General features: G+C 39.3%; 1 protein-coding gene across 2 annotated transcripts; it reads right to left on the bottom strand.

The window, feature by feature from the left end:
* Positions 1 to 781: 781 nt before the first annotated feature.
* On the bottom strand, positions 782 to 13,506 carry mapk14a (mitogen-activated protein kinase 14a). 2 transcript variants are annotated; one of them, XM_046056376.1, is made up of 12 exons: positions 13,101 to 13,506; positions 10,570 to 10,699; positions 10,347 to 10,405; positions 6,574 to 6,685; positions 6,106 to 6,135; positions 5,704 to 5,751; positions 5,487 to 5,601; positions 5,325 to 5,396; positions 4,552 to 4,631; positions 2,466 to 2,544; positions 2,145 to 2,318; positions 782 to 1,980 (listed from the first exon to the last, which is right to left on the bottom strand). In XM_046056376.1, the coding sequence occupies exons 1-12, from the start codon at positions 13,217 to 13,219 to the stop codon at positions 1,916 to 1,918; spliced, it is 1,083 nt and encodes a 360-aa protein (XP_045912332.1). In that variant the 5' UTR covers positions 13,220 to 13,506; the 3' UTR covers positions 782 to 1,915. The 2 variants fall into 2 exon arrangements, with proteins under 2 accessions (XP_045912332.1, XP_045912331.1); XM_046056375.1 differs by lacking the exon at positions 4,552 to 4,631 and adding an exon at positions 4,036 to 4,115 and having other exon boundaries at positions 13,101 to 13,504.
* Positions 13,507 to 13,806: the final 300 nt, after the last annotated feature.

The following is a 13,806-nucleotide window of genomic DNA, read 5'->3' as shown; positions in this document are numbered from 1 at the left end:
CCCTTAAATGTGGTTAATACAGTTAAAAACAAACTTGTCACAAACTGTAACAGGACGCCATTTTTCAAATACCATAAATACATAACTTTGGCTTTTCTGTACTAATTTCTTGTTACTTTTGGGCCAACTTATATGTTAAAACTATATATCTGTTTTAAGTTACCATCGCCTGATTTAAGGGCTCTGGGCAATATAACAGGGCAGGCTATAATTTTAGCATTATTTTGTCAGCACCTTGTGTTACAAAATTGTGGATGAATGGGCATTTGACATTGGCAAATGACAATACGGCAATTAAGTAAAATAACTGTAGATAAAGACAACATTCATTTTCCATTTGAAAAGTACTGCTTAACCATAGACAAAAATGCAGCGACCATCTGTCCTCCTGCACGCTGATCAATCACAGTGCACTCAAGACTTCTTTAAAAAGCAGACGCTTATTCTGAGACCAAGTTTGTGATTGAACAGCCGATCTGTGGTTCAAGATTTTCTGTTCATCAGTGTTTTGCTCAAGAATACTTAAACTGGGCACATACAGTGGCTGTATGTCCTCATTGTTGGTGCTTGAGAGAAAGTCTAAAATTTGCATTAAGTAAATGGGGTAATGAATCATGAACTTTCAAAATGAAAAATATAAATCGTTGTCTACTAGGCAAAATCAGACATCAATTCATTCATTATTTCTCAAGTGAAATCACTGAGGAGTGGCACAACTGATAAAAATTTGAAAATTGGAAATAAAACATGCTGTAGAGGAAATAGAAAAAAAACACAGGTCTCTTGAAAATAAGTCTTTATTTTGTTAAACAAAGGACTGAAGATAGTAGTTACTTTGCTGGACTGAAAATAGTTTAAGGGATTTTTCGATTGTTGTTTATAAATACCACCTCCACAAAGTATAAATACATCCGAAATGCCTCTTTTGCACATTTAAGCAGTATTTCTATTAGAGGATTTTAGCATGACACTTAAAATTCTTGTAAACCAAGAACTCACTCTCACAAACGCACACAAAATACTGATTTACTTACTAAAAGTGATTGCTTCATAACATAACCACAATAAGTCAGAGATTTAAAGAATATGGCACAGATATTTACATATTTTTGAGCAGAGCGTGTACCCATGAATATTTTTTTTCCTATTTTAGGTGCCTTGTTGAATAGCGCTGTCCTTAAACAGCAGAGGCTCAGCTTTTTCTGTGTAGCCGACATATGTATGAGTCTCACAGAGCATCTAAAACTATCAAAATAAACATTAAAATGTGTAAAATGCATTTGGAGAGCACAAAAAGGTCGCCGACTACACAGAACAGGCACATTCTCAAATTGTCAAATACCTAAAAACATAAAAATCTACTTCTGTCACAAATATAAAATCCCTTCAAATTATCTCTTTTTTTAAATATAGGAACAATCATGGCAATAGCCGAATACACGCGACCCAGTTCTAAATGTGACAACTCGGCAGGGTAAGTGGTAGACTAGCATAATCCTTTTTCCATTGATAGACGCAAAAGCTTATTCATAAGTTACTCTATAGAACATTTTAAAACACAAAATAGCACAGCTATAGGTCCAGGTGTTTCAGCATCTCAATGTCACAGTGATGAAAGTCTAAATTTTTTTAAAAAAAGATCTGAAGAATATACATTATTTCAGAGATTGGCAAGAAGTGAAATTTCCCAGCAACAGATCATCAACATTAGTGGTTCATAAATAAGAATAATGATTATTGGTCAAGCTCTTCCCTGTGCTGGTAATGATCTCCTTACAAGAGCTAATCATGGACAATGTTTTCTCGGTTAATAAAGACTGACAAATGTTGGCAGGCATCTCTTTAACACTAATGCACATGTTGAAGGTTGTTACAAATTGTCTGAAGCTGGGGTCGAAGTGGGTAGCATGTCTCATCACTCCATGTCATCCTCGTCGAAGATCGGTGCCTGAAAACTGCACACCTCCTCGTAGGTTAATCCTGCAAGAAACGAGAAAATGTTCAAGTGCATATCAGGTTTTCTATCGTGTCAGTGCGGCATACAGTAACAACTTTTACCTTTACAGAAAACAAGCACATGATCAGATTTCTACGGATTAGTTTTTCCAATATTTCAATAATTTCTGTGTAGAAAAATGACATACGTTTCCACTCTTCAATCTCCAACTCGCGGCTCTCAAAGCTCTGATCGTAGGGCTCGGCCTCAGGCTCGTCATCTGGGTCGTGGTACTGAGCGAAGTAGGGGTGAGCCAGAGCCTCGGCTGCTGTTATCCGCTTGTCTGTGTCCAGAACCAGCATTTTCTCCAAAAGGTCCACAGCTTAAAAACATGTCAACACGCGAATAAGCTACATCTAAAACTATGGTCTATGATCCATTAAAAAACCCTAGTGTCTTGACTTGTAGCATGCCCTGCATCATAACACAATACAGTCAATGTTGAGGAAAGCCATTTTTGTGGTATTACCTTGAGGGTTGGCACCAATGAACACATCAGCAAAGCTCCTCTTGGGCATGTGTGGCAAGGAGCTGATGTAGTTCCTGGCCTGGAAAAGCACATACAGTAACTAAATGTCAGCTCACACTAGTACCAACATGTCGCTCACATTCAGCACCGCCTGTTTCACAACGCTCACGTTTTCATGCTGCTGATACCGTTTAACGCAGCCACCTGCATCAAATGATAACTGCTCAGTTATTACACGTCTATTCACAGATGTGACTACACTGTATAGCACAATCCTGAATGTATATAAATACTACAGAGAGTATATAAGGTTAAGGGCTCTGTTGTATACTTCAGGGTCACTGTTTTCCACGTTTTATAAAGAGATTAGTTAAACACTTTCTGCTAAGTTTTTAGATCTGATTGTCTGTCACCACAGGATTTCTGACTGCCTGAAGTGAGACGTAGGCAGTCAAAGACACACACACCCCCGCTGTTGACAGCTACGTTTAGCTCGCAGCAAGCATTAGACTGACAGCCTTGACGTGTTGCCTTACAACAGCAAGACCGTCCATTTTGAGCAGTTAGGGTTTACACTGCAAATATCAGATTTTTTTCACGATTTTTAAATTTTATTTTAATAGTATTTTATCCATTTTAAACAAAACATACATGAATACAAAGTTTTTTTCCCTTGACAATTAAAAACTGAAAATAATGAGACCCAAGTTCCCTCTAAATGGAAAAGACTGTGCTGTCCTTGTCTTCGGTGTGAAGACTCAGTGGCAATAACAAAAGGATTCTCGGTGTAAACAGAAAAGTTTAGACTGCAGGCTGGAAATTATTGAAATTAATGAAAAATAACATTAATTACACAAAAACATGGTTAAAGAAGCAAGATGGGGTTTCAAGAAATGTGCACCAAAAATCAAAGAATGAAGCATCTTCCACACAGAAAATCTTGTTAGTAACTACTGTATCACCAACAGTAAGCCTAGCTATTGCACACAGTGTGCATGTTTAATTCTGCAGAGACATTTTAATACTACCCAAGTGAAATGACAAGCACAGAAAAAAAAACATATGAGTTTAGTGGCACCTCTTGCAATCACTGCTACAAATCACATGCAGCAAGCGTGTTAGACACCACACAATTACTACAATTAAACTGGAAAACTAAAATCTTAAATCCCTGATAGTGGTCCTTAGAGGCCATGGTGCTTCTAACATCCCACTTGACCAAAGTCAACTGAGTGATGGTGCCATCGTTACATCCCAGCGCTCATTTGTGTGGCCATTAACATCTCCATTGCCTTATCACTTAAGACCATTTAAGTTTAATAAAGACTTACACTGTTTAATCTTGGCATCAAACATTAATGCTTTTATAATTTTTACATACACTAATATATATATATATATATATAAAAATCTGTCCATTTTGTAGTATGGCTCAAGATAAATACAGGATACTAAGCCAAGAGCTGCACTGCTTTAAAGCAAAGAAAAGGCGAATTACAGCAGGTCTGACTGTCCTCTCGACCCGGTCTGCTGTGTGGTCTAGTAAAAAGCAACAGTGGATCCTGCTCACCTCGTGGCTGGGCATCCTGCTTATTAGAGATGCTGGGGGTGTTCCTGTCAGACGCATTATCTGCTGAAGCTGGTTTATATCTATGAAGCTTGTGTCAAGGGGAGTATAGCGACAGAGCAGAGTTGGTTAAAAAGCTGCTTCTCAATTTAACACGGTGCGGCTGAACTCCAGATGCGCTACAATGTTATGTTGAAAAGCAAACTTCAAGCTTTGAAGGAAAATGTGACCAAAAAAAAGTTAAGAGGAAAGGACTGGCAGATTGGGAGGGAAGAGACAACAATAATTAAAGCCAATCAGTGAAAGCAAGAGCTCAGTCCCCTGTGTCACAATCACAGCATGGCAATTGTAACTTAATTCACCCAGTTAATGAGGCAGAGGGTACGACTCAAACCCACAAAGCTGAAGGATGGAAGACATGCTGTCAGATAGGTTGCAGACAACAAGTTATTGTGGAGGAGGCAAGTTTTAAGCAGAAAACTGGTTAGAGAAAAACCTTGCATAACTTTGTGAACTCACAGACTCTGAAGATATTTTCATCAAGAGCTCAGGCCCTGGTGTTCCGACGAGCATCATGATTAGCTTCAACTGATCAATGTCTACCGGCACACGGTAAAGGAAGACCAGATGCTGGACAAGGGAGAACTTGTAATCTGAACTGTTAATCTTCATCCTCCTTGTGAAACATACGTCACTTAAAAAAAAACCCACCTGTATATTTATTTTGTTTTTCACACATGAGATGCGACAAAAAGAAAAAAGGCTGACAGGTACAGTAAGTCTGCGCAGAGGAGAGAAGAAATGTAACCTGTGGACAGTTCACAACATGGTTAAAGTGGAGGCAGCGGACAGCCCTTACAAGCTCAGCCGTTAAGTCTGAAAACACTGGCAGGGCAAGGGAAAGATCTTGAGCACAGACTGATAGGCCCGTACAAAGGCTGGCAGTGGCACAGGCAGAAACTGGACCAGAGCCAACAATGCATACTGACGGTGTAGAAGAGTTGAAGCATGCTAGTGGAAACATTAGAAGCAACTAGGAAGCGTGGAAACAGGTACTATCTGTGTTACATTTAAATATAAAAACGCCTCAGGCATGTTGTCAGAGAAAAGCAAAAAAGCTGGTTTTCATGAGAGGACAGAAAAGAAGCCTTGCACATTAGTTTCTGCTACTGCGCTAGCAAAACAAATAAACTAGAACTTCCACAACACTGCCAACCTGTTTGATTTGTTATGGTGTCTCAGAGTCTCACTAGTTATGTGAGCTCTGCACAGCTCAAAAGAAAAAAGGATACGGTCGGTACCAGGAAACAGAGTTTTTCCAGTGAGGAGTTCTGCCATTATACACCCCACTGACCAAATATCCACTGTAACACAGAAAAGCAGGGCACAAACATTAAGAGACTCTTGTCAAACAACTCTTCTATCATGACGTACACATGCAGAAAGTCATCTACCCGTCATGTTGTAATGCATCCAGTTCAGCATGATCTCTGGGGCCCGGTACCAGCGGGTGGCCACGTAGCCGGTCATCTCATCATCTGTGTGCCGCGCCAAACCAAAGTCCAAAATCTGGGAGCAATTGAAGTGCAAAAAAAAAAGAGAAGCAGAGTTGTTTACAAAATATTGACATTGGTGGATTTAATGTTTAAATGAGAGCTGCAGGTCACTTACCTTCAGCTCACAGTCTTCATTCACTGCCAGATTACTGGGTTTCAAGTCCTTAAGGGAGCAAAGAGAATGTAAATTTAAATTTAGGCGATCATTTTGGATATACTGTACATCTGTAATTATGTTATGAGAAATTTAGCAACTTTTCATTTGTCAAAGATAATCTGGCCCCTGTTTGTTAACATTAAAATAAAAGCATTGCACCATTAACACCATGTACAAGTAAAGGTGCTGTTTACGACTTCCTTTCCCTTTCAGTGTTTGCACAAGGCACAGGCCAAACTCTGCCAAGTGAAAGATGTCAAACCCTGACACATTTGTTTTTTTTTTTAAAACCAAATTGAGGTCAAAGGCAAAGTGACATTTGTCCGACAAAAAAAAAAAAAAGGTTAACACGGCACTTACTCTATGAATGATGTCTGCTGAGTGGATATACTGGAGAGAGATGGAGGAGAACATGTGCATGAAATTACATTATCAGTTTAAATGTGTATTGATTTACCACTACATAAGATGTCAGAGGCACTGCTTTACAATGTTGAAACCACTAATTCATTTAACATTTAGGGAAATGCACTTGCACAAAGCGCTTTCTTGCCAAGGGTTAGATGAGACAGTTGATACCACTCTCATAGCTGTCTGTCATGGACATGAGACGGTTAGCTTTGCATGGTATAACCTGTTTGTTTAATCTGCACAAAAAAACCAAAGTGCAAAAACTACATATTGTGGTTTGTGCCAGACTATTTCTTGGCTGGGCGCAGTGACTTCCTGCAGATACGAGATTGGTGTCAATCTTCTCATCGAACTCTAGGAAGGACAACATATAAGCATATTTCCCAAAACGTCAAACTATCTCTTCAATAACCTCACCTTCAACCCTCTGAGGATCTGGTATATGAGGAACTGGACATGGTCATCTGTGAGTTTCTGACATTTCACTATGTTGTTGAGATCTGCCCCCATTAAGTGAGTCACAAGATATCTGCCAATCAAAAAAGAAAAATCATCACAGTTTAAATAGGCACAAATATGAGAAGGTATGCCAATGTTTTCTCACTTCATAAAAAGCCAGATGGATGAGAATGAATATATTTGCACTTTTCCAGAGTTGTTTGCAGTCTGAAACAAATTTCCCATATGGCTATGTGAGCTTAAACTGGTTTAGCTGCTACTTCTTCTCACTCTCACTTCACCTCCAGAGGGACTGAAAGGCCAAGCCCTCAAACTAGAGTATCAAAATAGAGTGTAATTTAAAAACAAACCCAGATTAATGGGATTAATGGGACTGCAACAGTGGATAATTCAAGATCTAATCCCAAAGCTGTTTAAAATGCCCCAACAGAACTTGTGGAAGAAGACTACAGGCAGGACACAGTGGCAGTTTTACAGCCAAAATACACAGAACCATGTGTAGCTTCGTCAGTCTGCTGCTCAACAAATACCCATTTCATGAATACTCTTCTATTCTCACACAGTGCCCAAGGCCTTAAAATAGCACCTGGTTACGCTTGAACTTGTTAGCAGCAGCACACAAGGAAACAGACACTCTCCAAATGTTCACCGGCCTTGGAAAAAAAAAAAGAAGAGATATAAATAGTGACCTCTGTTTTCTGCTCTCCTATAGAAACAGGAGCATGACTGGAGCAGTGAGGAGCCTTACCACAACGCTGTGACTATTTTTAGAGCTGAGGGGAACCACACTTAAAAGCACCTGCATAGCTGAGATTTTTCTTGGATATCATAATGCATTCAGAATATTTCCAGTGTTCCAGCAGATAAAGAGCCATATTTCCTTCTGATAATCTCACTCAGCACTTATTCTTCTATGTAGTATGAAAAACTTCCCAGCACGAGTTTCAGTTTCCACACCACTCACCAATTCTCTCTCCCTCTTTTTTTCTTTGCATTTTTCCCTTACTCTCAGGAGCCACACAGTCTACTTGTGTGACCTTGTACCGCCTTCAGTCCTCCATGACATTTTGCTAATCTGGGAGGAGTGTGGGGCATCTTCGGAGGATGGATCTCCATTTCAACAGCAAACACAGCCACCGCTGCTCAAAGTGTGAGGAAGAATTTCCAATATGTTTCCATGTTGAGTACTGTTCCCATTAGGGATAAATTGAAAAACAATTCTGCACATTAAAATGGTACTTGACCCATTTAGCATTGCACTTCTATAACATAATGGACAGTTTTTTAAAATAGCATTAGAACCAGAGAAAGCCTTTTATATTCCATGGATTCTACTTCCTTGTCCCTTGTCAAAACATGCCGCCTACATTACCCACACTGTAATTCGACTGCAGAGTTCAGTAGTAGGTTCGAGTGTGTTTTGCTAGTAATAATAAAGCCTTGGGCCACTTGCCCCAAGCTGAGATGAGCAGGGGGCTACAGAGGTTTGGTAACCACTTCTTAACTCCACACCTCCAGATGTTTTCCCCTTTCAAACTTGTAGTCTTCCTTCTTCATCTGACACTGGCTCCAGTTACATCGCTTGAGACAATTTATCAGATTTCATGCAGTTCACTCTGGAGCCACAACAAGCTTTAATACACAAGAGATGGTATGTATTACTGGGAGTCAGGAAAAATTAAATAAACCTTTAGGCCTTTAGGGAAAAGAGCATGGGTGCCATTTCACACAGCAGATGCCATATACGAGTCTGTAGTGGGTTTCCTCCACACAGATATGTATATAAAAAGGTTGTATGACCAGTATATGCAGAATATGTACAGTTGCCTGTATGTACAAATATGGGGGGGCATTGTTATTATTTTCAATATTGGGTTAGTTAAAGTAGGCATGATTCCTCAATCATGACTGGGCCAAAATAGTCACGTGACACAGGCAGTTGGAAGACAATAAAATAGGTTTAAGGTGTAATATTTACAAAATCTAGACCTACAGCTTCTGCTAACTTTAAATACAGTGTTTAACACATAACTTAAGTCTTAAGTTAAGATGGTAAGATATTATATCTCAGGTTAGGAAATCCTAAATACTCAATCCAACATCGGTTATCAACTTAAATGTCTGTTGTCCAACAACTGATGCCACTTTTCTCCTCTTGCCGAGCTAAATGGCTTTTAATTGCTGTGTTTAGCAAATTTTTTAATGAAACATTCACTGAAAATGGACCAAAAACAACATATCGTTGGACTTCAAGACAGATGACTTAGAGGTGTTGGTAACCTCCGTCGAGAAATCCAAATTCACAGGACGCTTATTTTGGGAGATTAAATATAGAGTGGGCTAAAATAGTGGACACATTCATCACCGCGTAGGCTATCTGGCAGCCAGTTGATGCTGTCAAGAAATAAGTCCATTTACAAGTGATATGAAGAAAAAGGCAATTGCTGCATCCAAAGAGCAGAGGAAAACTGGTGGTGGCTCCTCCTGTGCTGCCGCACTGACCCCGGCAGTAACCACTCTTCTCGGGAAAGTTATTCATGAAGGTAAAATAAATAATAATAAAGGCTGCGGGCTAACGTCATCATGTTTTTCATGTATTTCTTGAATTTAACAATCTCCTATCAAAGACTTGCATTAGAATCCTTTTGTTGATTCAAGCCTTTACATTATGTTATATAATGAGACATTAAACACATCGGTAGAATCAAAGTTCTGCCTGTTGACATTTTATTGATTTTGTAAAAGCAATAAAAGAGCAGCCATGTGGATTAAACGAGTTAGCAAACACTACCTGGTGGACAAATAAAGTTAGGACAGCTTAACAGCTATCCTAAAGTTAGGAGAGTTTATTTAAGATTTTATGAAGTTAGGATGCTTCTGAAATACCCTTTTTCTATCTTTAGGAAAGGAATATTTACTTATGAACTGTTAATCTGTAATGGCCTTTTTCCTAAATCAGTTCCTAACCATTATTAGAAATTACCAAGGAGTTAGGAAAGGGATCTGCTGGTTAGGAAGTTTCTGTAATACAGCCCCAGAGGTGTAAGTGTATTTGTGTGTGTAAGTGTGGGAAGATGAGAAGGGGAGCTTATTCAAGTAGTGAATAAACACTAAAATAAAAAGGTGGAAAATTACCTAGAATAACCTACTATCAATACAAATACCATAAATACCAATACAGCCCTAGTTGAGAGATATTCTTATGTCGGGTGTCGCTCGAGATCATTCACAATTGGATCTTGATACAAGTCACTCGTTGTGTGTAGGGAAAAGAAAGAGCCTGACATTCCACACACGACGTGGGAAGCAGCACGCACATCTGAGGACTGAGTCACTGTCTAGCTGTCCACTTCCCATTTCTAACAACTTTCAACATCTACAAACAATCACTACCTGTTTGACAGCAAAGCAGATTTGTTCCACAGAGCCAGAAAGCAGGAAGCAAAGGGAGGAAAGCTGGTGGTGAAAGAACTCTTGTAGCAGCAAGAGAGTGAACAACTAACAGACAGCCTAAGAAATGTTCCAGTGTGTTTGGTCAGCTGGCCTGTGTCCAGGTGTTTCCCAGCTACAGTTAGGATTGTCTGCTGCTGAGAAACTACAGGCTGCAGTTTGTTTAACACTTCTTTTTTTTTTTTTTATTATGCACAAGTGTTGCTGAGGTGACCCTGAGCCAAAGGGCAGAGGAAACCTGGGATGAAGGTAATTATTTTAAACAAACACATTCTACTTACACATCTGTGAATTCCTTCAGAGAAGTAGCAGGAGTGAAGACATCTAGGAGGCCAATCACCTGCAAAAATATGAAAACCACTGTCAAGTTAACAACACAGAGAATGCTATGGTCAGCAACTCAAACCTTAAATAAACTACAACTTTTTTAAGCATTGCAAAAAACTTTGTTTACGCATGTTCACCACCACACAGAACAAAGGGAAGAGAAACAAGTCCACTCACATTTTCATGCGTCATGTGCTTCAGCAAGCGCAGCTCTCTGTATGTTCTCTTGGCATGGATGATGGACTGAAACGGCCGAGAGAGCTTCTTCACAGCTATCTTCAAACCAGTCTTCATATCATATGCAGAACTGTAAAAAAATAAAAATAAAAAAAAATAAAAAAAAATTAGCAGGCAAACATCCAACTTTAAATCTCATCAGCAATAACACACTTGTCACGTAAAACCTACTTACATACAAGAGTTTAATCAGCAGGAACTGATTTAAAGAATAAAGCCTACTAGTAGGTCTGAACAGTTAATCAAAATATTATCTAAATCGCAACATCGCCAAGTGCAGTTTTTTGACAAAAGCTTGTGTTGCTACAGAGATGCCCCGGCCTACAAATCATATTGTCCAGACATGAGGAAACATGCTTTCTTAGTACAGACTCCATGATTTTTTTATTGTGTATCGTTCAGCCCTACCTACAAGTGATGACAATATACTGAACAAGAAATTAACTTGAAATGAAAAGCGAGCTTCTCATTTGTAGGCTGATTCTGCTCAGAATGGGCTGAGTTTGCTCTCAAAACCAAACTAGGTGCAGTAAGAGCTGCTGAAGCCTGGTAAAAGGGCGACATCAGCACAAAATGTCATCTCTCAGCAGAATGGGAGCAGGCCTGCCTGCAGTCTATACTGCACACTAAAGGCTGACTGTCCCAAACCCAAAATTTCCTCCCACTCACCCCACCTAACCATACTCATGGGCAGTGGACACATACCTATGACTACGGCTAAGACTCAAGAAACCAGTGTGACAAGGGATGTGCCAATAACACAAGTTGTTGAAGCTGAAATATCCAATAGTTTAAATCCATATCAACCGATACCAATGTTTTTTTGTCAGAGTCACAATACAAAATATTTAGATAATCCAAAAACAACAACACAATGTGCCTTCTGGAGAGAGAGAAACTGGGTGCTGAACCTCAAAAGCCTAAATAAGTTTAAAATGAGAAAGTGTAAATGGAGTCCATTTACAGTATGTGTCAATTTATGAGACAAAATGTATTTTTTATTAGTGTTATCAATTTACTGTGAATTTTTCACTTAACAGCATGGATCGCAGTTTAGCTGGGCAACCAATTAAAGCTGTGCGTTGCCAAATAAACTAGTCAGAGTTTCACAGCAAAACTTAGGAGTCCATGTAAACACTGAAAATATAACTGAAAAAAACAAAACAATCACAGTCAATGCACTGGTGAGCAGACAGTAATCTGACCAGCAACAGATTATCCTATTGCCCAGCAACAGCACAGCTGCCCATTTCCATTTGCAAAACAAACATCTGCCCACTAAATCAAGTGTACCGCTTACAATGTTGTGTCCTAGATAGTATCAGGAAAACCTATTTAATCAGCGCACCAATGCAAAGAGTTTATCCTGTGAAAGCTTATGCGTTTGCCATGAAGGAGCATTTAGGCAATCCACCTTACCAGCAAGATCTTCTTAAAAAGAGGCATGATCCTAAAATATGAGTCGTTATGTTTTAAATAAAGCTGGAAGATATATTGAAATTACGTTGATGTTATGATGAGACTAATCATTTGGGATTTGTGTTACCTGGAAAACTGTCCCTTCCTGGTCTTATTGGCTGAATGTCATGTCTGGACTAGGGCTGCAACTAACATATTCACCCAGCTTGTCAGTTATTTATCTAATTATTATTTAGTCTTATAAAATGTCAGAAAAACAGCCTAAAACGATTTGATGTTTCCCCCCTTGCTAAATGACAATTACAATTGTTGGCAATTAATTTAAGCTATTCTACAAGAGTGAAAATATCTTTTGCCATCTCATCAACTATACTTATATATTTTACTCTGAGACAATATCAGTTCAGATTAAATATAAGCTATATGTATAAATGTATATGAAGGCACCAATAATAGAAATATTGTCAAATTATCATATATATGACGGTAGTGAGTCAAAAAATGCAACAAAAAATGTTGGAGATCCTTTCACAACACAACACCCAACAATATCTGTTAATCTTATCCTGTCTTACTCGAATTACATGTTGTACTTTGCACCAAAATGTAATTTAAATCTCTTTTTCCCCAAACCAAATGACATTAAAGTAGCCTCTGGAAACAGGATCTGCAGCTGCAGTTTGCGAGTAATTAGAAATACAGATGTCTCTGCAACATCCCCACTGATCAGAAGAAGCCTCGCAGACTTTATTAAACAGTTCAACGTCATTGTAGGTGAGCGCGTCTCTGCAGTGTTGCTTGTGTGAATATATATGAAGTTAGACTGGTTGATTACACGTTTTACAGGTGGACAATGGGGACAGATAGCAAGTCAACAGGTTTTCTTGTTGAAAGGCACATCGTGGCTCCACCTTGCTAGCCAACAATCGGGGCGAGCTAACCTAACTTTAGCATCTGCAGCACAGGCCTAGTCTAAATGAATGGAGGTTAAGTTAGGTGACTAGGCTTCACGCAAGCTCACAAACTAACATTAAAAAGTGATTTAGCGTTACCTCACGGATCCGTAGGCACCAGAGCCAACTGGAGACAGGTTTTGGTATCGCTCCGGGACTTCCCATATCGTCTTGTTGACCTCCTGTCGGTAAAACGTGGGTCTTTCTTTCTGCGACATTCCTGCAGAACCAACTGCCGACCACCGACTTGACTTTCTGCTCGGAAATGGGGCTACTCCGAGCCGTGCAGGCGGAGTTAAACTTTCCCCAAGTAAACAAAAAGAGAAGTTAAATTAAACGTTTGTCTTCGTTAGATAACTTCAAGTTATCAAAAGTTGAAGGTCTGCCTTCCTGCAGAGTGTTGCAGAGCCACCGCCTCATAAATGCACGTTTAAAAACCCTTCTAGCTGTTTGTTCCTCACTCGGCTTTCTTTCAGACAGCTCTCGAGATTTCACCCTACTTGCAACGGCTTGCAACACATCGCGTGAAATATCGCGAGAAGAAAACTTCATTGCTGAGCAGACGAAAGGAACTGAAGCTCATGCTGCGGTCATGTGCTACTGGGAAAAATAAGAAACTAGAACAAAAAGAACTCTCGAAAAAAGTTTGGTATTCAACAACTCACTTTATGTGAAAGTACAAAATTATTATCACCGAAATGAACTTATATTAAAAATAGTCATAATGCAGCAGAATGGCCCCTGTCAGTGTTATATTATTTAGTATATTGTTGGGTGCTATTCACTAATGCATGAACTTGTAAAC

Source organism: Micropterus dolomieu, linkage group LG08 (genome assembly GCF_021292245.1).
Source record: "Micropterus dolomieu isolate WLL.071019.BEF.003 ecotype Adirondacks linkage group LG08, ASM2129224v1, whole genome shotgun sequence".
NCBI classification, from domain to species: domain Eukaryota; kingdom Metazoa; phylum Chordata; class Actinopteri; order Centrarchiformes; family Centrarchidae; genus Micropterus; species Micropterus dolomieu.
Note: the sequence above shows the minus strand (reverse complement) of the source record. Positions and strands in the feature narration are given on the sequence as shown.

Bases quoted from the DNA above. Each gene is read 5' to 3' on its own strand.
- mapk14a (XM_046056376.1), bottom strand. From the start codon at position 13,219: ATGTCGCAGAAAGAAAGACCCACGTTTTACCGACAGGAGGTCAACAAG. The intron at 6,686-10,346 runs GTAAGTAGAATG...TTTGATTGGCAG, and splicing joins CTGAAGGAATTCACAGATGT to ATATCTTGTGACTCACTTAA. The intron at 5,752-6,105 runs GTAAGTGCCGTG...TGCTCCCTTAAG, and splicing joins CAGCAGACATCATTCATAGA to GACTTGAAACCCAGTAATCT.